The following is a 23,618-nucleotide window of genomic DNA, read 5'->3' on the forward strand; positions in this document are numbered from 1 at the left end:
CAACTCTTCACACTCCTCTTCTAAATCCCACTTCCTCTCGTCAGGACTCACCTCATATTCTGAAATTTACAATTTTGTCCAAATCACATGAATATATTCCAAAGGTATAGGTATGCCTAAAATCTGGTAGCCGACGAGTTGACACGCACACGGTAACCCATGCGTTGTTCTAATGTAACAACCACACCTCTACTTGCTCGTACCAACAAATTTGACTCTTTCAAGTTCCTTTCCAATAATTTGTATACACTGTCTTGAAACAAAACTGTGCAATTTAGAATAGAATGGAGTGTTATACCGATGCTCAATATTGACGATACTTTTTTGAAACGACACTCTTATGGAACCTAGCTGCAACTTCAACATTGTGTTCACAGCCTCCCAACTTGCATATAAATCACCACGACTTGTCGTCAACATGTTATTCAGTCTCTAATGTGCAGACTCCACCCTACAAATCATAGACACATTAAATAAACAACTCAAAAATAGAAAACATAAACATATGTTCTTTTAGAATGTACCTGTTTGTTGTTGTGTTTCTTAAATGAGTGACTCTGTTAATCCATGCAACAACAAATCTTTCTTTATACGGTGTTAACCATGTTTCTTTCACATACTTAACAAATGATGGAATATCACCACATACACTCTCGAAGTGGTTGAGATGTACATCAAATTCGTCTTCTGTATTTGAATACATCATGTTGTTCTATTGATCCATGACATGTTCTTGTCTTTCTGATTTGACATACTCTTTAAATTTCATGCTAACATTTTTTGAAATATGAAACTGTAGCAGCAGGAAAATTTGAGATCGAAGCCATTGGATTTGACTCGACTCGTTATTTCAGTGAAAGTTGCCACCGCGCTTTATTGTTTCTAAAGGAAATGAGAAAAGAGCGAAATAAACCCAAAAAGAAGTTTTTTGAAACAAAAACAACAAAAAGAGATCTTAGGTACGGGTGTTGATTATACAAGGGGAAAGTTTTAAGCACCCTTCATATTTGTGGTACTCCACGGGAACCTTTTTGAAAATTGTGTTTATTAAAAGATATTGTATGCAAAAGAACGGGTTTGTTTGATTTTTAAAATAAGCTCGGCAAGACATTACATCTTGTGCCTACATACCTCCTCGGTGCAATGGAGAAGTCAGAGCTAAAGTAGTTCCACTTAAAAGGGAAGATTTTTAAAAGGAATAAACACTTTATCATCATAAGAGATAATACTCAACCATTAATCTTTAACATGAGAACAAATGGATTCTTTGCGTCACAAATGAAAGAAGGGCTCCAACTTGGATAAAATCAACAAGTATGCCACTAGCTCTCTCAAGTGGAAAAGATTCCATCATATCAACCAATATCAAAATCGTGGTGTGTCACAACTCACTATAATAATTAATCGTGTCTAAACTTTGAAAGAAACGCCAACAAAGGCAAAAGATATTTTTAAAGAAAGATTTTTGAAAGAGTTTGCAAACATAAGAAGGTTTTGGAAAAAGGAAGAAGATTTTGAAAATATAAGAAGGGGGCAAGAGATGAATGGACTATCCTAGAGCATAAAATAAAAGCTAAGGAAAAGAACGATCTAACCAAAATAAGAAGCCAACACTCAAAATAAGAGTCAATGTAAATTTCTCATACTTTGGACTACCAACACTAAGTCAACATAATACCAATTGGGGATCCAGATGAACTTGATTATCTCTAGCACAACTTGCACCAAGCCTTTAGAATGTATCATAAGCTCTTGACAAAAATTGGGCAGAATAATGGCTGTGTACGGATGAATTCCTTATCACAATGCCTTGAAATTAACCATTAAGGACTTTCAAAGAACCACATGCATACACAAAGAGAAAACAACCCAACGCCTTAGAGTAAACTCCAAGGATTTCCAGACAGAATAACAGTAAGATAACAAGTTCCAGAGGTGCTAAGTCCAAGAGAGCCTTAAGTCCTTTTTTAAGTCTTAAGTCCTTTTTTATTGTTTAAATTGGTTATTAGTGTTTTAGAACAAAAATAAAATATGGTCCAAATGTACAAAAAGGAAAATGACGGAAACATAAACAGACGCCCAGATGGACAAAAGGAAAATAGCGGAAACATAAATATACGTCCAAATGGACAAAGAAGAAAATGGCATAAACATAAAGATGATGAATGATAAATGAGAAAATATAAGCATGAAGCGTAAAAAGATAAAGAGCAATATAATAAAGAGCGGAAGAATAAAAAATTCATTAGAAGCTTGATAGAACCAAAGCGACTACACGATAAACTTCCATAAGTCTTAAACCAACCACATACAATCTCTGCCATATTTGATCTTTTTCCGATTTTGGGACAATGTTGCGCTATGTTAAGCAGATCGCCAATTAACTTATATAGAAGTCACCCTACAATTTGAGTGTTAATGCATCCTAGAAAACGATATGTAGATCGTTCTCCAAAAGCAATACCGCACGAAAATAAAAGAGGCGACGGTCTCGTCTTCATCAAGAATCCAAAAGAATTCTAATGAAATTAAAGATTTTCATCGACCAAAATAAAAGATAAGAAAAGATGGAATTACATTAAAGATTCCTTCCATCTTCAAGTTCAATCACTTAATATTGTTGATTAGGATTTTCACCCCATCAACACCATAAGTCCATTGAATTTGAAGAGGAATTAGACCTCTAAACTTGCAATTCAAAGAAAATATCAAAAGAATGGAGTAGGAGAAGAGGAATGATCAAAAACAAGTTAAAAAAAGGCAAAAAAAAAAAAATCTGTCAGCTAGCAATCTATTTACACAGTGTAAATTGATTTGCACTACTCAGTTTTCCAAAATCTGCGCAGAAAACAACTGTGTAAATCGATTTTCACAAGATGCAAATCGATTTGCAGTGCACAGTTTGTTCAAAAAAAAGCAAATAAAGAGAGAAAAACTTGTTTAAACATTATACCAAACACCTTGTGATCTTGGATACAATTGTGCACGAAAATACCATCAAATCACCATTAAATAACACCAAAATAACACCATAGATGTAGCACACATAATCAACAAAGGATCACATCTTGAAGGATGGAAGTGGATCTAGAGATTTATCAATTCTTGCACAAACTTTTAATCAACTTCAAAAACAACCACCAAATGCTTTGATCTACCAATAATTGATGAAGAAAAGTGTTTGGATGAAGGTTTAGCTCAAAGATTAGTGAGATTCAATGTGAATCTCACTAGCTTTTTATGGAAGAAGAGCTTTGAGTGATTTGGGAAAGGATGAGAAGAGAAATTGCAAGAGTTATTTTGGCTCTCCAAGCTTGTGAAATGAATGAGAGGAGACCTCTATTTAGAGAATTGGTAGTGAGGGTAGTGGCAAATTGGTAATTGTCCCTTGGAGATTAATTTGAATTTAATTGGTAAAAAGGGGTTAAAATGTAGTTTATAAAGGAATTAAAGTAATCATGTGGAATATTAGTGATAATAAAAGGGATCAAAGAAGTGATCAAAAGGTGCACATGTCATCAAATGAGGGTGTATGATATGATTTGATCATGATGAGGTAGGGAATTAATTATGAGATCAAGAACATTCTTCCCACACATGGAAATGGTGACAAAATCCTCAAAAGCTGAAAATTGCCTTCATTCTTCAAATTTCGCACTGGTGCAATCGATTGCTTCCTTATGCAAATTGATTTTCACTACTGAAAATGGAAAAATCTGGTGAAAAAACAGTTGTGTAAATCGATTGCTCTCTTATGCAAATCGATTTGCATTGTGAAAATGTTGAAATCTGGTGCAAAAGCAATTGTGTAAATCGATTGCTCTTTTATACAAATCGATTTCCATTGTGGATACTTTGGCTTGGTACCTACAAAACACAAACATACAAAAAGAACAAAGCAATATTTTTGGTATTTTGGTTAGTATGACATATACAAGCTAAACAAACATAGGTGTTTGATGGTTCCCTTATAGGTGAAATGAGAACAACACAAAAAGCAAAGCTTCAAGATGGAGTTCTTGATTAATGATTGAAATGTAAATGATGTATGATCTTAGGGTCAAAAATTGGGGTATGACAGAAACGTACACAGCAGATGAGATGCATTTGGATACACAAAATCAATGGCATTCACTAATGCAAGTTCCTGGTCCGTCACCATGACATCTGGTAGCAACTTATCAGAATAGAATAACTCCTTGAGCCTCTCTAGTGCCTATGTGAAGTTCTTCTCCCTTTCGTGTTCCAAATATGCAAAAGCAACTGAAAACGTCAATTTTGTTAATGTAACACCAACAATCTCAAGCAGTGATAGCCGGTACCTGCACGATTAAAAAATCATCCATAAAATATATCACTACATATTTTTAAGATGGGAGAAATTAATATTAATATTCTCACCTGTTTGTCTTGTACGTGCAATCAAAAATCAACACCAGAGGAAACATATTCAACAACTTGACTGAGTCAGGGTGTGTCCAGAAGATATCAGCCACAATATCTTAATCCTCCTTATTTCTAGACTAACACATGTATTTCTCTTGGTGAATAAGGCTCTGTAACATTTGCATTTCTGTCAGTTCACCTTTCTTGCCCAGTCTGTATGTTGCTCTAGCTTTGTAAATCTGGGTAATACTCGTAGATTTTCTGGATCTTTGTCTTTCAAAGCAGACGCGATGTACTTTGGTGCCATATTGTACTTCGTCATGTCATTCACAAACTTTCTTTCATCATCTTTTAGACGCCCCAACATGTCATGACCTAACAGATCCTTATCTAGTCTATGATTATGCATCCCACATCTAACCACCACCTTCCAACCAATACCACTTGGAGCAGATCTCAGCCTAAATGGGCATCTAAGTCTCATAGTATAATTTCCATCAGAAGGGGCCGCAACCTCATTTTTCTTTTTGTAATTTCCTCCTCGGTCACAGCCCATAATTAATTTATTCTTCCTCCCTCGCATTCCATTAGCAAAATCAGATCGGATTGTAACAACAGCAACACCATGAGTTCTTCCAATAGCACGTGCCCATTCTAGAACCTTATCTCGTGATTCAAAAATCTGACAATCACAAAAACGTACAATGACATAACTGCATTAAATTATATAAACAAAAAATTTTGTGTATGACATGGGGTAAACATATTGTATCTGTCACGAAGTACTGTGTAAGATCACTGCAAGAATTGGTAGAAGAAGCTGAAGCTGTCGGTTCAGGACCGCAAAGATATAAAACCTCATCTGCCATACCAGAAATTTCAGTTTTAACGAAATTTCTGGTAACGGGTTATTTACCGGAAATTTGGGAAATTTCCGGTAACGTGTTATTTACCGGAAATTTCTGGTACGGGGTAATGAGTTTCGTAAAAGTACAAGAATTTTAAAATATCCGGTAAATCGCACCGGAAATTTGTGAAAATCAAATAATTTCCGGTATCGCACAAAAAAGGGTATCGAAAATTTGCTAAGGGGTACCGAAAATTTACTATTTGACTTATTTTTTTCAACAGTAATTTTTTTTTTCAAAAATGGTATAAATTTCAAGTTAATAGTATTAGGAGTATTTTGAGAATATCATTAATTGGGAGGGTGAATGATATAAAAAAGGGGATGGCAAGATAAATCGCGATTTTGAAGGGCTTGTGTGATCGTTCATTTGTTGAATAAACCATCAATCGTCTCTAAATTACCCTCCAATTATTATATGTATAGAGCCAATATTTATATCTATTTTATCTTGTATTTACGAGCAAGTTTTTCACGGTCATAAGATCTTGGGCACAAATCTTTAGCATATAAATAAAAATTTAGAATTAAAATTTAGAATTATTTTTAAAATAATTAAAAAAATAAAAGGTAAAGTAAATATTTTGTGAATATACCTAAGAAAATTTATCTATAGTATTGTGAATATACAAGAATAATTTTGTATTTCTTAGGTTCCAATGTTTAGAGCAATATGAGCTCACTTTTAAATCTATAAATCTAATTCACAATTTATGTGGAATTTTGCGTTTTAACTCCACAATTTTTCTCGTGTGACGCGGTCGAAATCACGAACGATTAGTAAGTATTAAATTTAGAACGAAACATAAATTTGCAAGGGGCAAACTTATAAGATAAAATTCTGGAATCCACCGTAAAGAGAAAACTTTTAAATTTTATTATGATGAAAGAAGATCTTGACGGCCATACAAAAAAATGTTTAAATACAAAAAAAAAACCCTAATGAGCTTTTAATCCAAAACAGAAATAAAACAGAAAATTAGAAAAAATATTAAAATGTTGTTTTCAAACCTGAAAGGTATAATAATAGTCATTCTGGCATCAAACGCTAAATTTGCACAAATTTTGCCGAACCTTTCCTAATCACCAATGGATACAATAGAGGGGGAATAGACAAAATTCTATTTATGAAGAATGATGGAGAGAAGCTTATGATAGCCCAAACCTATGTGGATGACATAGTTTTTTGGCGGGATGTTTGACATGATGGTGACACGTCTTGTTCAATAAATGTAGTCTGAGTTTGAGATGAGTCTGTATGAGAACTCACTTATTTCCTCAGTCTTCAAATAAAGCAAATGAAATATTGTATTTTTGTGTCTCAAAGAAAATATGCTAAGAGCATAGTGAAGAAGTTCGGTCTTGACAATGCTAGCCATAAGATACCTCTTGCTGCAACTCACCTGAAACTTTCTAAGGATAATTTTTTTGATGTTAATCAAAGCCTATATAGAAGTATGATATGGAGTTTACTATATCTCACTACTAGCATACTTGATATTACATTTTTTATATCTTTCTTGGCAACAATCTAATTTCTTGGTTCAACAAGAAGCAAAATTATGTCTCATTATCTATTGCTGAAGTTACATTTCTGTTGGTAGCAGTTGCACTCAATTGCTTTAGATGAAACAGATGTTGAAGGAGTACAATGTCAAACAAGATGTCATGACACTGTTCTGTGACAACATGAGTGTTATAAATATTTAAAAGAACCCTGTTCAACATAATAGAACCAAGGATATTGACATTCATCACCATTTAATTAGGGATCTTGTGGAAGATAAAATGGACAGTCTAGAGCACATACCAAGCGATAAACATCTGACTGACATATTCACTAAGCCACTAGATGATGATGTCCACTTTGAAAAATTAAGAAGTGCCCTTGGTGTATGCATATGTGAGATCGTATAGTAGTCATAGTTGGGCAAATGTGCAAGGGGACCAAGCCAAATCCTCTCTCCTATTCCCTATGGTGCACGTATATTCAGGGTGATTTATTCCTTTTCAATAACTCCTTTTATCTGGATAGTTGATACAAGTATGAAATTTTTTGTCATATACCTATCTGCTACTAAGAAAAGGTGTTCCACTACTGTTAGTAATGTGGAAACTCATGGTGGATCATTTGTTAGAGCATCTATAATTGGTAAGAAATCTATGACCAAGATGAAGACCTTGAAGATGAAACCAATGCAAGAAAGTGACTTAGATGCTGATGAAGAGTGAGTTACCTTCATGGATTTAGTTAGGCATGAAGACCAAAAGCTTTAATGGTGAAGGGAGTTTCTAATCGTGAAGATTGAAGGTTATTTTTTTCAGTTCAGTTTGGAGGCCCTTCTATTATGGGCATGTTTTTCTTGAATTTGTAAGAGCTTCATAACCTATTATGAATAGTTTGAATATCCAATATGATACTTTTCTACTCCTTTTTCGGTATGTATATTCTAACATACTAATCCATGCACGACTAACCATTTTCTTAATTATGGAAAAAAGGAGGAGTAGTGGTAGTGGTATATGATCTGTTAGTTAGTGTGACTAACTAATATGTAACATGTAATTGTTTAGTACTAACTATCTGGTAACTAATGATGGGCTCAGATGTTGGAGCATTGGGCAAGACATCTGGCTCCTTATATGTGAGTTGTTCTCTTATGTTAGTAGTTTTTCCATATCTTGATACTAACTAAAAACTATTTGTGTTATACATGACTAAGTATGTGAATGATTGCATGTTGATAATTGTTAGTTGGTAGGATTATATGCTAATAACTATGTGTTGACTGAGAGTGTCATGCATGAATAAGTTTGTGAATTATATGCAATGTCTGATTGATTTTGGAGCATTGTTTTATGTGGCATCTGCTCTGATGCTGTTGATTTTTCGTTGCTGCACTAAAACTCTAATGAGTGTTGTTGTTGATGAAATTGTATGCTTTGATAGTCTTCTGCTGTATGTTACTTCTTCTGATTGAATGGGTAATATTTATCTTGAAGAGTTTTTTGCCACAATTTATCATAGGGGGGATTGTTGTTCACTTTTGAATTGACTACATTGTGCAAAACAACAATATGGATAAGTGTTCAAGATTGCTCTGTTGTGTTAATATGTTTTTCTGGTATATAAGGGACACATGCTGGAGACGATGTCCCAGCATGTGGGTACGACAGCTAGGCCTTGCTCAACAGGCCAGAGTGTTGTGTTTTGGAAGGATTTTTTTATTGAAGATTCAATTAGATTTTATTGCTTTTATCACTACAACAAATAACACTTTTAACCTCGGACGCGAAATGCGTTTTACCTCGGCTAAAGTAGCGAGGTAACGAAGGACGTCATGAAAAGTTTTCACATAACACCTCGATGATTAAAAAACAGAGAGGTATAGTTATATGAACACGGGTTCGAACCCCAACAGTTGCGCTCTTATTATTTTCAAAACTAGTGTATCTTTTATCTCGGTTTATTCAAAAAACTGATTGGTAGGATTTTTTTTATAAAATTGTTACATTGTTTACCCAGAATATTACATTGTTTAAACAAAATATTAAAATTAAAATAAATTCAAATTCCCTAGAGTTGAAGATAAAAATTAAATTCCATAGGGATTTAGATAAAAAATCAAATTCCCCCAAGATTTAGACTTTAGGTCTTCAAGTTATTGAATCTTGGGGAAGATCTTCTATTATATCTTACACGCAATTGTTTTTGATGAAAAAAATGGGTAAGATAATTAATATCAAAAATCAAATTATTTTAGGTTTGAATAAATATTTACGAAAATAAATCTGGAATCCAAAAAATTTTCTGCTCTTACAATCCATCATAGAGAACTTTTCCAAGCGTCCTTAGGTTTCAAACACTTCAAATGTTTCATTTAGGTTAGATTTTCAATATTCAGCATGCCTTTATAACATATGTCCCTTAGGTTTCACGCGGATCACTAATAGTAACGTCTTGAGTGTTGATAATCATTAAATGGACGATAAAGATTTGTTAAGGCCGGTGTATATAGTATAAAAAACGGGTAACTATCACCCCGGTCATGACAAATCACCGAGGTGAATACACATTTTATTTTTTATACATTGTTTTCACAAAATATTAAAAATACAGTGTATGCAACAAATCTTTGATGATATCAAGATTTAGAAACTAGAGGTCCCATGCAAGATCCTATAGATATGTTTCCAGGGCCAATGAGAGTTTTTATTTTTTGACTTGCAATCCATTTTAGAAATATGTTGTTGCAGTGGTAAATATTTCCTCTCTTTAGGGAGGCTTCATATTATTAAAGATTAAGATAAAATATATTTAACGAGTGTTTTTATAGTAAAACATGATTATTAAACCCCTCGGGTTAACTTTAAAACAGAGGTAAATTGTCATCTCCTTTAAGCTACCACCTCGGTTTTGGATTAAAACCGAGGTGAATAATTCTTTTTTTTAAATATAACATTGTTTACACAGAATATTAAGATAAATTGTTTACAACAAATATTTTCAAAGGTTAAGCTCCCTTCTTTGTGTAAGTTGAAGCTCCCTTGTTTGTGTAAGTTGAGGCTCCCTTATTTGCTTAAGTTCAAACTTTTAAAAGAATGATGTTTGAATGTCAGAACTTTGCATTCAAATTCACCATTTTTTATAGTCTATTTATTAGAAGAGAGAAAATGTACCATAAATCTTTGAAGCAAGATTGATTTTCTGCACTTGCAACCTATCAAATGAGTAAAAATATAACAACAACAACAACAATAACATCAACACCATTATGTGAGATAGATTGCAAGGGCAAAAAAAATGTTTTGTTCTAGATAGAAGAACATGGAAGATTTTTCTGTCTTGCAATCCATCCCAAAGAATGATGCATGCGAGTTTAGGGCGGCTTCATATAAGTAAGAACTAGGTTAAAATCTGTTTGACGAGTTTTTTTATAGTGTAATCTGATTATTTGATCTCTCAATTATATCGAAAAACCAAAGGGTTAGTTCATTTAGTTTACATTTATAAACAAATAAAAATATAAACTGCAAAAGCAGTGATTCGAAGCGTGTCCTGGTTTGTTTTTCCCCCCGGGCTTCTTAAAAACCGAGGGAATATGTTGTTTTTATTATTATAAAAAAACATGGCGCGTCTAGGCATAATACCTCTTTTTTTCTGGCTGAGGTAAAAACTTAGTCATGAAATGTATTATTTTTAGTAGTGTATTTAGCAATATAATTATATAATTTATTGGACAGCTGTGAAGATCAAATCAGATTTAAAAGGAGATTTAAATTTGAATGTGAAACAAACCAAATCATATCATTTTGTTGGAGAGATTTATGAAATAAATCATATCCAACTGATTATGCAACTATTTTGGATGAAATCAAGTCAAATATCCAAGGAGAAAAGTCCATAGCACTTTTTGCTATACAAGGAGCTCAAACCTACATTGAAAAGAGGACAATACATTGAAGATCTTTTGAGTGCTAGTGTTTATTTGAGTTCTTGTTATTGCTGCATGTACAACACAGTATGTTTCAGTAACTTGGCATAATAGTAGGTTTATCTATTGAGTTGTAATTTAATATTTATTCAGATTGATTGAGATTGATCATTAAGGTTTAGTGATTGAGAGAAAGTGAGGGGGGGGGGGGGGGGGGGGGAGGGGTTTCTTAAATTTTGGGATAGTCTTAAATAAAAAGTTATTGGGTAGTATTAGGAAGAGGCATTGAACAACATAGGGCGTTGTTCCTGCAAGACTAAATGTATTAAGCTACTAATAGTGAATTTTCTTTCTTGGGTTGAAAACCAATCCTCCCGACGTATGTTATGTTGCATCAAACTAGATTATAAATTATTGTGTGCTTTATTTCTAATTTGCTCCATCATCTTATACAAGTTAGACAATATAATTTATGGTGATTTTTGTTTAACCTGTCGAACCACTTATCTAGGACACTGCATCATTTGTCCTATAAGGAACATAATTTCATATAAAAGATAATTCTCTACAATTTTAATACACTTCAACTAAATTGTCTTTTAAGGATCTCTAACAAATTTCAAAACCAACAAAATAATAAATTCTTCTTCCATATCCATTTGGATTCTCTTAGTTTTACTTCTAGTAATTAATCCCTCTTGTTGTCCTTGGCCTTCTTATTTTCCTTGGCCTTATCCTGATGAAAAAATTTAAATAACAATGTTTATAAAAAAAATTACATAAAAAACAAGGTTTTCAGAAAATTTACCAAAGTGTCTAGGTTTTGCAGGACCCCCTAGAGTATGCGCCAAACCATTTGGCGCATTAGTATAAATTTTCTTGAATTAGCCAATTCATTTGGCGTATATGTGTTTGTGAAAAGTAAAAAAAAATAAAAAAAATACACATTTGCGCCAAACCATATGGCGCATACTCCTAATTGTTGTACTAATGCGCCAATTCATTTGGCGCATACTCCAGGGGGTCTTCAAAACCTAGACACTTTGGTAAATTTTTTGAAAAACTTGTTTTTTTGGTAATTTTTTTTAAACCTTGTTATTTAAATTTTTTTCCCTTATCCTCATTAAGAGTGTTCAAAAAAACTCTCGAATCGAACTGTCAAATCGAACCAAATTAAAGTTAAAATAACTGAATCATTATGTTTGATCACTGAACCGAACCATGTTGTACAAATAGTTATAGAATCAAACCAAATGACAAATAAGTCAAACTGAAACTGAAATTGTTAAGAGTCCCACATTGGACAATATATGGCCTGAACATGTGCTTATAAGTGGCACAATCCTCACCCTACAAGCCGGTTTTGTAGGGTTGAGTTAGCCCAACCACATTTCTTAACATGGTATCAGAGCCTGGTTTAAGATCCGGTGGGCCACCTTTTGTGGTTTCCGCTATCGGACCACCCGCCATTTATTTCCAAGTTGTCTAGTCCTGAGCGTGAGGGAGTGTGTTAAGAGTCCCACATTGGACAATATATGGCATGAACATGTGCTTATAAGTGGGGACAATCCTCACCCTACAAGCCGGTTTTGTAGGGTTGAGTTAGGTTCAACCACATTTCTTAACAGAATTCAAACGTTACAAACTGAAAATGAAAATGCTAAACACAAGTATAGTGGTTCAGTTTTTTTTAACAAATTGTATTGTTTGAAAAAATCATCTTCATACAATTTGGAGTTTTAAACCGGTCTATCTAACCAATAATTTTAATTTGATATAATTTTAATTTGATTTGGTTCTGAATAGGTTCTGAATAAGCATTTAAAAAATAAATATTTGAAAGAGAATTTAGTCAAATGCTAGTATAGTAAAATCATCTTCACACTAGAATATATTTGTAATTCTCAGGAGATTATAGTAGTATTCTTTTCACATAGTAATATTCCTTATTTCACATATTGAGAGACCAAAATAATGTTTTGTCAAATACAAATAAACTAAGAAAAAGCAAAGTGTTAAGATTGGTTCGACTATGACACTTGGAAGAATGATGTTTATTACACACATGAAGGCTCTGGAAGAGGTTGGAAAATTCTTCAACATAGAAAACCAACCACCTTTTCTCTCCTCTAAAACACCATACCAGTCTAGAACTCTCTCAATCTCTCTACATTATAGAATCTTCAAGAACCGTGTCACATTTACAACCTATAAATACAACATACCAGTCCTTCTATTTCCACCAAATTGAAAACACAAATACAAGTAACATAATATAATTCTTGTCCACACCAAACTCCAAACACACATTTCCAAGTATGAGTCTTAAACCTCTAAACATGTTACTGGTACCATTTCTTTTTCTTATTCTTGCTGGTGACTTTCCTTTCACAGCAAAAGGATCACTACTACCATTCCTAGATTCTCCCAACACCCTCTTATCCGATCTCTGGTCTGATCGTTTCCCAGATCCATTTCGCGTCTTAGAACAAATCCCCTTTGGAGTTGAGAATCACGAACCATCAATGACACTGTCACATGCTAGAGTAGACTGGAAGGAAACTCCAGAAGGACATGTTATAATGCTGGACGTGCCAGGGTTGAAAAAAGATGATATAAAGATAGAAGTGGAAGAGAATAGGGTGCTAAGAGTGAGTGGTGAAAGGAAGAAAGAAGAAGAGAAAAAAGGAGATCATTGGCACAGAGTTGAAAGATCTTATGGAAAGTTTTGGAGGCAGTTTAGATTGCCTGAAAATGTTGATTTGGATTCTGTCAAGGCTAAGATGGAAAATGGTGTTCTTACTTTAACACTTAATAAGTTGTCACATGATAAGATAAAAGGTCCTAGAATGGTTAGTATTGTTGGGGAAGAAGATGAGAAACCATCTAAGGTCATCAATGATGAGTTGAAATAATCATGTGAGTGTGATCATTGTAGTTTTTTTCATTATGTGTGATTTGTGAATAAAGAGGTCTCACCTAAGATCTTGGTTGTTTTAATAGAAGAATTTGTCATCTGTGGATGATGAATGAGTGTCCAGTGTCCTGTGTTGTAAAGGCTTTATCATTAATCTCGTAATGAATAGCTTGTTTGGCTTTTGTTTTTTCTTCTAAACATTCAGAGTTTATTTCCATTAACTTATTAATTAGAGCTAACATACTAACTTAAGTATTTCTAAGATTTGTAATTTATACGAAATTTTTTATCTTATGTTTCTCTTTTTGGTGGTTCTCTATTCGTAGATGTTTTTGGTTGAATGTAGGAGTGTGCAAAAAAGCACAAAAGTAGAAATACATAAATCGAAGAAAACATTGCTCCACAAATTTTATTTGTTCCACTTCATGGGCTTATGTTTCCAATTAAAAAACAATTGTCTTTGTTTACTAAACATACAGACTACATTCTAAAAAACCAATTTTAAGAAGTAATAAAAAATTAGGAAATTTCTTTACCCACCTTTCTACTTTCTTGATCACCTCTGGCGAAATTCCCAAAATGCCTCCTGTTTCGAAAATGCATTTCTGAAATCACAAAAAAAAATGATTTTAAAAATGTACTTCCGAAAATACGAAAAAAGTGTTTTCGGAGATGTATATCCGAAATATTCCAATTTTTAGTCTTTGAATGTTTCGGATATACACTTCTGAAAAAATACAGTAATTATTAAAAAATTAAAATCAAGATGAATCAATACAATTAATATGGTATAAAATCAAGATGAATCAATAAAATAAGGTGAATCAATAAAATCAAATCAACGTGAATCAAAATTTCCTAAACTATTTTAAAGTTAAAAATGACAAAATATTTTTTACATTTTTTTAAACTAAATGAAAAATTATATTATTGATATTTTCGTTAAATATTTTTAAATAAGGTAAAATCTTTTTTTAATTTCGTTAAACAAAATATTTTTAAACTAAATGAAAATCTTTTTTTCATTAAAAAATAATTTAAAATTATTTTTAAATAACCAAATTTCTATTTCACGTATTTCTCTCATTCATATCATACATATTTTCGATAATTACTTAATTTGTTACCAATAAAATAATAATATCTTATACTAAAATAAAATATCTCAAATCATTTTTTTCATACTTATATGCACACATGAGATTAAATTCTTCTAATATAATATATTATTATATGCCCCCACATTAAAATATATTTCAAGCAAATTAAAAAGGAACATATCAACATCAATATGTTATATATTGCCAAAAATTTTGTTTATAGCAAAATATTTCTTAACTCCACAATCTTAACTCAAATAATTATATACTAAATAATATTAGAATTTAGTTAATTGATATTAATATGAATCAATTGCAATAAATAGCATCATCTAACTTATACGAATATACAATTTAAGGATATAATAAAACAAAACTCTTTAATATTAAAAAGACATGTTTTCTTGCTTTTAGTACATGTCTTAGTCAATAATATATCATTAACGGATTTATATAAATTTAATATTAATTTATCAAAACTAAATGATAAATTTTAAAATATGAATCAAAATAGAAATATATAATTATTATTATTCATTACTCCTAAATTATAGCAAAATATATAATTATTATTATTCATAACTCTTAAATTATATTATATCAAATTTATAATATGTGAATTAATTAATATCCCAAAAATTTTAATTTTGGGAGGTTTTTTCGGAGATGCATATCCGAATTAATCAAAATTCCAATTTTTGAGATTTTTTCGGAGATACGTCTCTGAAGTCTGAAAAAATCTTTAAAAAAAAAGTGTTTTCGGAAGTGCATCTCCGAAAACACCCTCCATTTGGTGTTTTCTGAAATGCACTTCCGAAGTCTAGGAAAATTTAGAAAAAAAATACTTCGGAGATGAATCTTCGAAACAGGGGTAAATTGTGGTTTTCGCTGGGGTGACCCCATAGAGAGGTGGACAAAGAAATTTCCAAAAATTATTGATAACAAACAAAGTTATATCAATTGAAAAACCATTACACAGACCAATACGAAACCTATTTAGACAAGTGAAAATACATACTCCCTCTGGCCTTATTTATAAGCAAAAATTTTTTTTTTAGGTTCATTGAATAATAAATATATCTTATCTTTTATGTAGACTAGATACATTCATTATTTAATGAACTTAAAAAGAGAATTTTTCCTTATAAATTAGGCCAGAGTCGGAAAACGGTAGATGCTGAAACCATGTAACAATGAAGCCATTTCACTGACATGCTGAGATATAATCATTAAAGAGTTTGTATGAAAAGAAGAAAATCAGATAAATGATTACACATAGCATTAGACAAACTTAATTAGAGAAACTATTACAAAGAAAGAACAAATGTGTGAAACGATTTAAATGTGAAATTTTTCTACTGTCATGTTGAGATTGAGAGAATAAAAAAGTATTTAAGAATTACACATGCTTTAAGAAAATAGGTTACTATAAAAACATGACAGTGTAAATGTTAAACCATTCGACAAAAGAAAGAGAAAAGCCTAAAGATTAAAAAATCATAGCATACAAATGCATATCAGAGTTTATATTAGAAGATGAAACATTTGAAAAACTATGACATAAACCATCTTAAAGCATATTTATAGAAACCACTTTATTGTCAGGTTTTCTATTCATTTGTTAACAACAAATATGTTAAGGCATAAAATTGTGCAAAAAAATGAATGGGGTATGAAATGCATTGAAGAAATGAAACACAGTTCAAACACAAAAATACACATATTCATACCGACAAAATTACAAAAAAGAAACATTTGAAAATGACATAGCTGTTTTGATATCCATTAGAAGCTAAAGCTAGAAGCGAAAATGAAAGAATATTTAAGTGCAGGCTATACAGCCAGAATAGTTATAGCAGATAAAGTTTCTATGATGGGGACAATTTCTCTACCCATCACAAAAAGTTGGGTAGTGTACATTCGACCAATCACATTACATCATTTCGTTTGATCTTATTTAATTAATTATTAAATAATATATTATTTGGTTGTTTCTAAGACATTTTACATTGAATGTAATTTTATCCAACTTTTTGAGTTGGGTAGATAAGAATTCACCTTCTATGATTTAATGAGTATGACCATAAAAAAGTTGGAGCAGAAAAATACAAATTCTTTTGTCAACCAGTCAAACAGTTTATTTTCAGATAATGTGATGTCTTTTACCTAATACCTAGCGTGTACAGTTCCTATTGTGTAGTTTAAAAACGGTATCTTATAAAATTGAAAAGCAAGTACAACAAAGTACAAAAATTACACTAACTACCGCCTGTCACCGAGTTGTGTGCCCAACTTTCATCCTCCTGCATAAAGAGTACATACAAAATCCTTGGGGAAATGCTCTAAAAGATGTTGCTCTAATTTTTTCACACTCATGTTTCATATCACCTACACATAAATGAAAACCAAATCATTGCATTTAGTTCGGTTACTATGTTATAGCAAAAATTTTGAAATGCAATACTTATTAATTAAATGTCAACATTCAACATGAAATAGATTGAAAGGTTCCCCTAAATAATCCAACATAGAATATATTCAATCAGTATGGGAGAAAGTTAGAAGTCACTGCTTCACTGAGGCGTTAAGCCTGAAACATGGGATCATTTGACACCGGTGTCAAAGTATTAATTTTGACACCAAATCCTATCCGTTTATTATTATTAATAAAAAAGTTAAGATACATTCACTTATAACTAACACATGAGTTTTTTAAGGAAATATATCTTAACCTTTGATTTGTTAAGAATAAAGGGGTAGGATTTGGTGTCGGAATTAATACTTTGACACCGGTGTCAAATGATCCTCTCCATATATGAGAAGGGATCATTTGACACAAGTGTCAAAGTATTAATTTTGACACCAAATCCTATCCGTTTATTATTATTAATCAAAAAGTTAAGATACATTCACTTATAACTAACACATGAGTTTTTTAAGGAAATATATCTTAACCTTTGATTTGTTAAGATTAAAGGGGTATGATTTGGTGTTTGATTTGTTAAGAATAAAGGGGTAGGATTTGGTGTCGAAATTAATACTTTGACACCGGTGTCAAATAATCCTCTCCATATATATATATATATATATATATATATATATATATATATATATATATATATATATATATATATATATATATATATATATATATATATATATATATATATATATATATATATATATATATATATATACACACCTTCAAGCTCCACCATTGCTTTCTCAATAACAGGCTTAAATTTACTTACAAAGAAAATTACATATTCATATACAACAAAACAATGAAAAATGCATTCATACAAAATTATATTGCGACCCGCTAAAACTTTCTACAATTTTTTCTTAACAATCTGAGTTATATAACAACGGATCTAAGTTGCAACAACATTGTAATTTTGTAACAAAATACTATTACATGGATTCTAATTTAGTGAAAAAGTAGTGAGGCAAAACAAATTTCATGTAGATCAAAATGTGTACCATGTCTCCTCTCTACATCCATGAGGGAAGTGAGTGCAGTTCCACCAACTGTCCTCTCTTTTATTGGAGCACAAAAATTTCCAACCTAATCAAAGTATCATAGCAAAATCAATAGAATTATGAGTTCATTATACATGAAAATAACAATATGAAATTGCAATTAATTATAATTATATAGAAGAAAATTTTAAGTTGATAAAGAAAAGATAAAGGGATAAATAAGAGCACAAATCGATGATATTAGTCCAGTCTTGCCACTATGAAGGAGGGCTCCAGCACCATAACCAAGAGCATAGCAATAATTAGCATCAAAATTTGTTGGCAACCCACATCTACCTTCATAACTGCATATTTTAAATAAATCCGGGTAACTGCAAGCTCTAACAAATAAAGTCAAATTGGCAAAGAACATACATACCATGTATGGGAGCAGAAGAAAATTTAATACAAGTTAATGGTGTTATAAAAAGTTATGTATTTATAACCTTTGTTTGAATCATATAAATGTTTAATACACTTTACAACATGGAATAATATTATTAAATTAGATAAATTACCCAAAAAAGTGAGTTTGGCCTTTGAATTCTCCTTTATACTTTCCTTTTTGCCAGGGCCGGCCCAACCCGTTTAGAGGCCTAATTTTTTTATTTTTAAATGAGGCCTTTAAAATGTAATTTTCAATGGTTGATAAGAGTTGAACTCAAGATCAAAAGGAAAAGAGGCATATATTTGACCAACATAACTACACTTATATATGTGACTAATGTGTCATTATATTATTTTATAAATAAATAAATAAAATTTGAGGCCTTTTTTAATCTCAAACTTTTGAGGCCTAAAGCCCTAGCCTTGGTGGCTTGACCCTTGGGCCGGCCCTGCTTCTTGCTTTCTCTTTCCAAACTCAGTTTCAGCCATTTCGATAACCATTTTCTCTGTTTCAATTTTGGGGAACCTAAATGTGAACACACCAACGTTAACAATGATACTGATTCAGATTGCATAAAGAAGACAAATAAGCACAAAATATAGTGCTATGCAATTTTAGGTACCTGGGCATTTCCATATGGATCTCTTTCAAGCAACAATTTTTCTTGGATTGCTTGAGGTAAAAAGTCAAAAATTCCAATGACTGATAAGTGAGTTTCTTCTTCCACAAAACAGCCTCATCTACGGCATCATTAGCAAGAATTTCATTGAGTTCTGCAATCAGATGCTGGACATGTAAATAGAATAATAGCATGTACAAATGATTTTATAAATAAATTTTCATAATGATTGTACAATGAGGAACCAACAATACATAATTGCAAGTCCTTATGAGTGAAAATTGTGATGCAAAGTGATAGGCACCTCAGTGCAAATACAACAAATTGGAGATAGGCATTTGCACAAGACATGTCATCATTTAGATCATCAAATGCAAGCTCTGGTTCAATCATATGTAGAAGCAAAAAGATACCTATTCTTTGTAAAATACAGTGACCATAAAATCCTGACACAAAATGGCTCCAATTAGAATATGTAAAATACAGTGACCATATTGCACTCATATTAGCTATTGACAATTGATATCAAAAGAGAGTAGATATGCATATGACCCACTTGTGACCATTCAATTAATTCGTCTTTCATTTTTGGAATAGCATCAACTGAAGAATCAGTGGTTTCATGAGAATTTGGTATCTGTAAATTTAACTAAGAAACAAACTGAATTTATAATGAGACAAAAATCACAAATATTCATGACGAACTTGTAACACGCTCTTGGCATCATTGTTTAGTCATGGAAAACAACTATTATGGAAGGTAATTTATCAAGGGGCTGCTATGAGTAGTAAATATTAAATTATTTAGAGCTAGACAATATTTTCAAGATATGAGTGACTACATCAAAGAATCCATGCTATAACAAAACCTTATCCTTCTACGACTGAGCCACTGCTCGGCTTTCCCAAACCAAATCATCAGAATCCCCTTCTACCATTTCCCTTTCCCCCCATTTTTTAATTGAGCCTCTTCAACAAACTAACAAACTAAACTATTTAGAATCCTTATTATCTTACTCTTCTATCCTCAATCCACGTTTAATTAACCCCTATACATCAAACATCATATGTAGTTCAAAAAGACGGAAGGAGACTAACAAACGACAACTAAAAAAAGAGACGAGAAGGGTTATCCCTGAGATCTTGGAAAAATGCAGCCATCATTAAACCATCTCTCCTTCGCAACTTTTTTTGCCAGAACACTAAAAAAAGAACACAACAACAAATATGTTATGAATAAATTTGTTATGAATACAAAAAGGAGGAGATAGAAAACAAAATCTATTACTGAAAACACTATAAAACTCGATTAATGATAAACCCACAAACCTCCAACATATCTTTAAGCAGAGAAGAGGAGAATAGGAGATTTAGGGTTTGAATCAGAGAAGGGGAGAAGCGAAGATGAGGGAAGGGTGACCATAAATTTAGGGTTTGAATGTTAAAGGAAGAAAGGAAGCGGGTGAGAGAGAGAGAGAGAGAGAGAAAGAGAGAGAATGTGCATATGACAAGGGGAGAGAAAGAGAAGTGTGAGAAATGGAAAAGTTTTTTGAAAAGGTTTTTGGGTTTTGAAAGGTTGGAGGAAAAAACCCAATGGTTAATAGGTATATTAAGAAATAATGAAAAGGAATATGAAAAGAGAGTTCCATTTGGAGGAATGGAGATATTTTATTGGTGGGAATAAAACTTTGATTAAACAAATTACAATAAAAGGGCTTTTGTAAGGGTAATTATTTTTTTCATTAAGGGTAATTTTGGGTGTTTGATGGTATGTTTTATTCTTAGTTAGGTAGTTGATAATACATTGCACTTGTGGGTTTGATACCTTTTATAATATCTTAATATCGTACTTTCTTATTACACCGTCTAGACTAAAGCAATTTGTGCTTTCATTTTATTTTCCCTATTGTCAGTTTTATGCAAAACACTCGATCCTTCGGGGAATTAGTTGAACCGATTAACGAAAAAGAGCATTGGTTGCATATCAGACTCCGATTAGAATAATTTTGTGTTGAGATGGTTGTGAATAACGATAATCGTGTGAATGCATACCTCAAGAAGTTTATTTTGAGTGATGTCTGTCGCGGGTCAAAAAAATCATCGCCACGAAATTGTAACAAACAGAGTCGCCACCAAATTTTATTTATTCCAATGGGAAATGGGAAAATATTGATAAAACCCACAAATGAAACGAAATGGACAAAGATGGTCTTCACAACCAAATTTGGGTTCGGGAGTCGGTTAAGTAAGGGGAAGGTATTAGAACCCCTTACCTCCATCGTACTCGATGAGACCCATTTAGTTAATTTTGTGATTTATTGTTAGCTTATTTATCTACTTGCGTTCTAATTATTATATGGACAAGAAAGAAACGGAATTTGGTTTTTTTATTATTGTGCTCGCCAAGATATTTGAATCTTGTGCCTACGTATTCCCTCGTGCAATGGGAAATTCAGAGCGTTCGTAGTTCGTGGATACGATATTATGTTTTTTATTAGTGTGCTCGCCAAGACATTTGAGTCTTGTGCCTACATATCTTCAATGGAAGAATCAGAGCGATTGTAGTTCTAAAGAACTACGAGTTTGTCGGTAAATTTTATGGGTCTAGTCGCATTTGAGCGGGAAGATGAGTTTTTGAATATGGTTCGCACTTGGGCGAGATTTGTACTTGGGCGAGATTTGTACTTGGGCAAAGAAAAGATGAGTTTGAAACTGAAATTGTTTTATGAAAAAAAAGGAATTCAAGCATTCAAACAATGGCTTAACGGCCATCGCCTAAAACACTTGAAAGAGCATTTGCTAAATTGAGCTTGATGAAGTCTTTAATGGGATACAAGCATTCAAACAAAAGCTTAACGGCCATCGCCTAAATGCTTGAAAGAGCAACTTGTACAAGTACGTACAAACCCCTCTTGGGTAATGAAAGAGATTGAAACGACTCGAGTTTTGAGAAGTCCTTAATGAGATACAAACATTCAAACAAAGGCTTAACGGCCATCGCCTAAATGTTTTATAACAACTTGTACAAGTACGTACAAACCCTTCTAATTTCATCCATTGTGGACTCAACTCAATTCGATTGTAAAAAAGCATTTTTGATTGAAAAGAGGAACTTGGTATTGACCAAAGTTTGTTATGAAAATATTCGCACTTGGGCGATGAAAAGAACAATTCAATGAGTTGAAATTGTTTTTTAGTGTTTTGTAAAAGAAGTAAGAAAATCGAGTTTGAATGAGTCTTTAATGGAATCTAAGCATTCAAACAAAGGCTTAACGGTCATCGCCCAAATGCTTTAGAACAACTTGTACAAGTACGTACAAACCCTTCTTTTCATCCATTATAGACACAACTCAATTCGATTATTAAATATTTTTTATTATGAAAAAGGAGTTGGAAAAAGATACTTGGTGTTGATCAAAATTTATTGTGAAATTGTTTGAAGTGAGAAATAAATTAACTAAAACCTTTTTAATCAATTAACAATGAAGCACTGAATAAATAAATAAAAAAGGGTAAAGCTAAATTGAAAATTGGGCTAAAAACCCAAAGCCCAATGGCTTTGTTATTGGAGCGCTTAGGGGGTGCATTTGAGTAACTTGGTAGATGGTGGTGAAGAGGAAAACTCAGTTGGGTCGGGCATAAGGCCCAAATATCCACCACACAACAAGTGTGAATGAGAACCCTAGAAACTAGTATGAGGCGTCGTTGCACCTCCTTGTTTCTCTCTCTCTCTCTCTCTCTCAACATTTTAATATTTTTTTTTAATTGGAAAATTAAATGAAATCAGCAAAAGACAAGACTCTCTCTTCTCTGTTCATCAAACACGCTTCTCACCGTTACAAATCAATAACAAAGATTTCGTCTCTCTCTAACTCTCCGCTCGATTTGGATCAATCATGGATGAATATGGTATAACAGCAACCAAACATATTAAACCCTCTATCCCCAAATCAGTCCCTAAAGCCCAGTTTCATTATGAGTAGCAGAGATACAAATTACAAGATGGAATTTAAAGTGTAAATCAAACAGAAACAACAAACTCAGGTACTTGTTCCTCTTTGGTTGCTTCCTTCTTCGTCTACTAGCTTCTGAATCCGCTACTTGTCTCTTTGTTTCTTCTTCTGAATCGTTTCTGTTGCTTCTGATTATGGTGGGTTGTGTGAGTTCTTGCGTGGGTGAGTGATTGAAGGGAGTATGGTATGGTCAGTGATGGTTGAAGATGAATTTGGTTATTGATGGTTATTTGTGCTGAGGTTTAGAAGGTTAATACGTGGTTAGTTCATTTTGTGCAGGTAGTTGAATGATGATGAAGGTTGAAATAGTTTGTAGGTGGTGTGTTTTGCG

At 32.4% G+C, this 23,618-nt stretch overlaps 1 protein-coding gene and 1 pseudogene across 1 annotated transcript; one reads left to right on the plus strand and one right to left on the minus strand.

The window, feature by feature from the left end:
* The first annotated feature begins 12,984 nt into the window (after positions 1-12,984).
* Positions 12,985-13,862, plus strand: LOC131617481 (22.7 kDa class IV heat shock protein). The gene has a single exon (XM_058888764.1). The coding sequence runs from the start codon at positions 13,047-13,049 to the stop codon at positions 13,641-13,643; it is 597 nt and encodes a 198-aa protein (XP_058744747.1). The 5' UTR covers positions 12,985-13,046; the 3' UTR covers positions 13,644-13,862.
* Positions 13,863-14,164: 302 nt separating this feature from the next.
* On the minus strand, positions 14,165-20,212 carry LOC131655085 (pyrophosphate--fructose 6-phosphate 1-phosphotransferase subunit beta-like; annotated as a pseudogene).
* Positions 20,213-23,618: the final 3,406 nt, after the last annotated feature.

Source organism: Vicia villosa, linkage group LG1 (assembly GCF_029867415.1).
Source record: "Vicia villosa cultivar HV-30 ecotype Madison, WI linkage group LG1, Vvil1.0, whole genome shotgun sequence".
NCBI lineage: Eukaryota > Viridiplantae > Streptophyta > Magnoliopsida > Fabales > Fabaceae > Vicia > Vicia villosa.

What these genes read in the sequence shown, in the direction of transcription:
- LOC131617481 (XM_058888764.1), top strand. Translation starts at nt 13,047, where the DNA reads ATGAGTCTTAAACCTCTAAACATGTTACTGGTACCATTTCTTTTTCTT.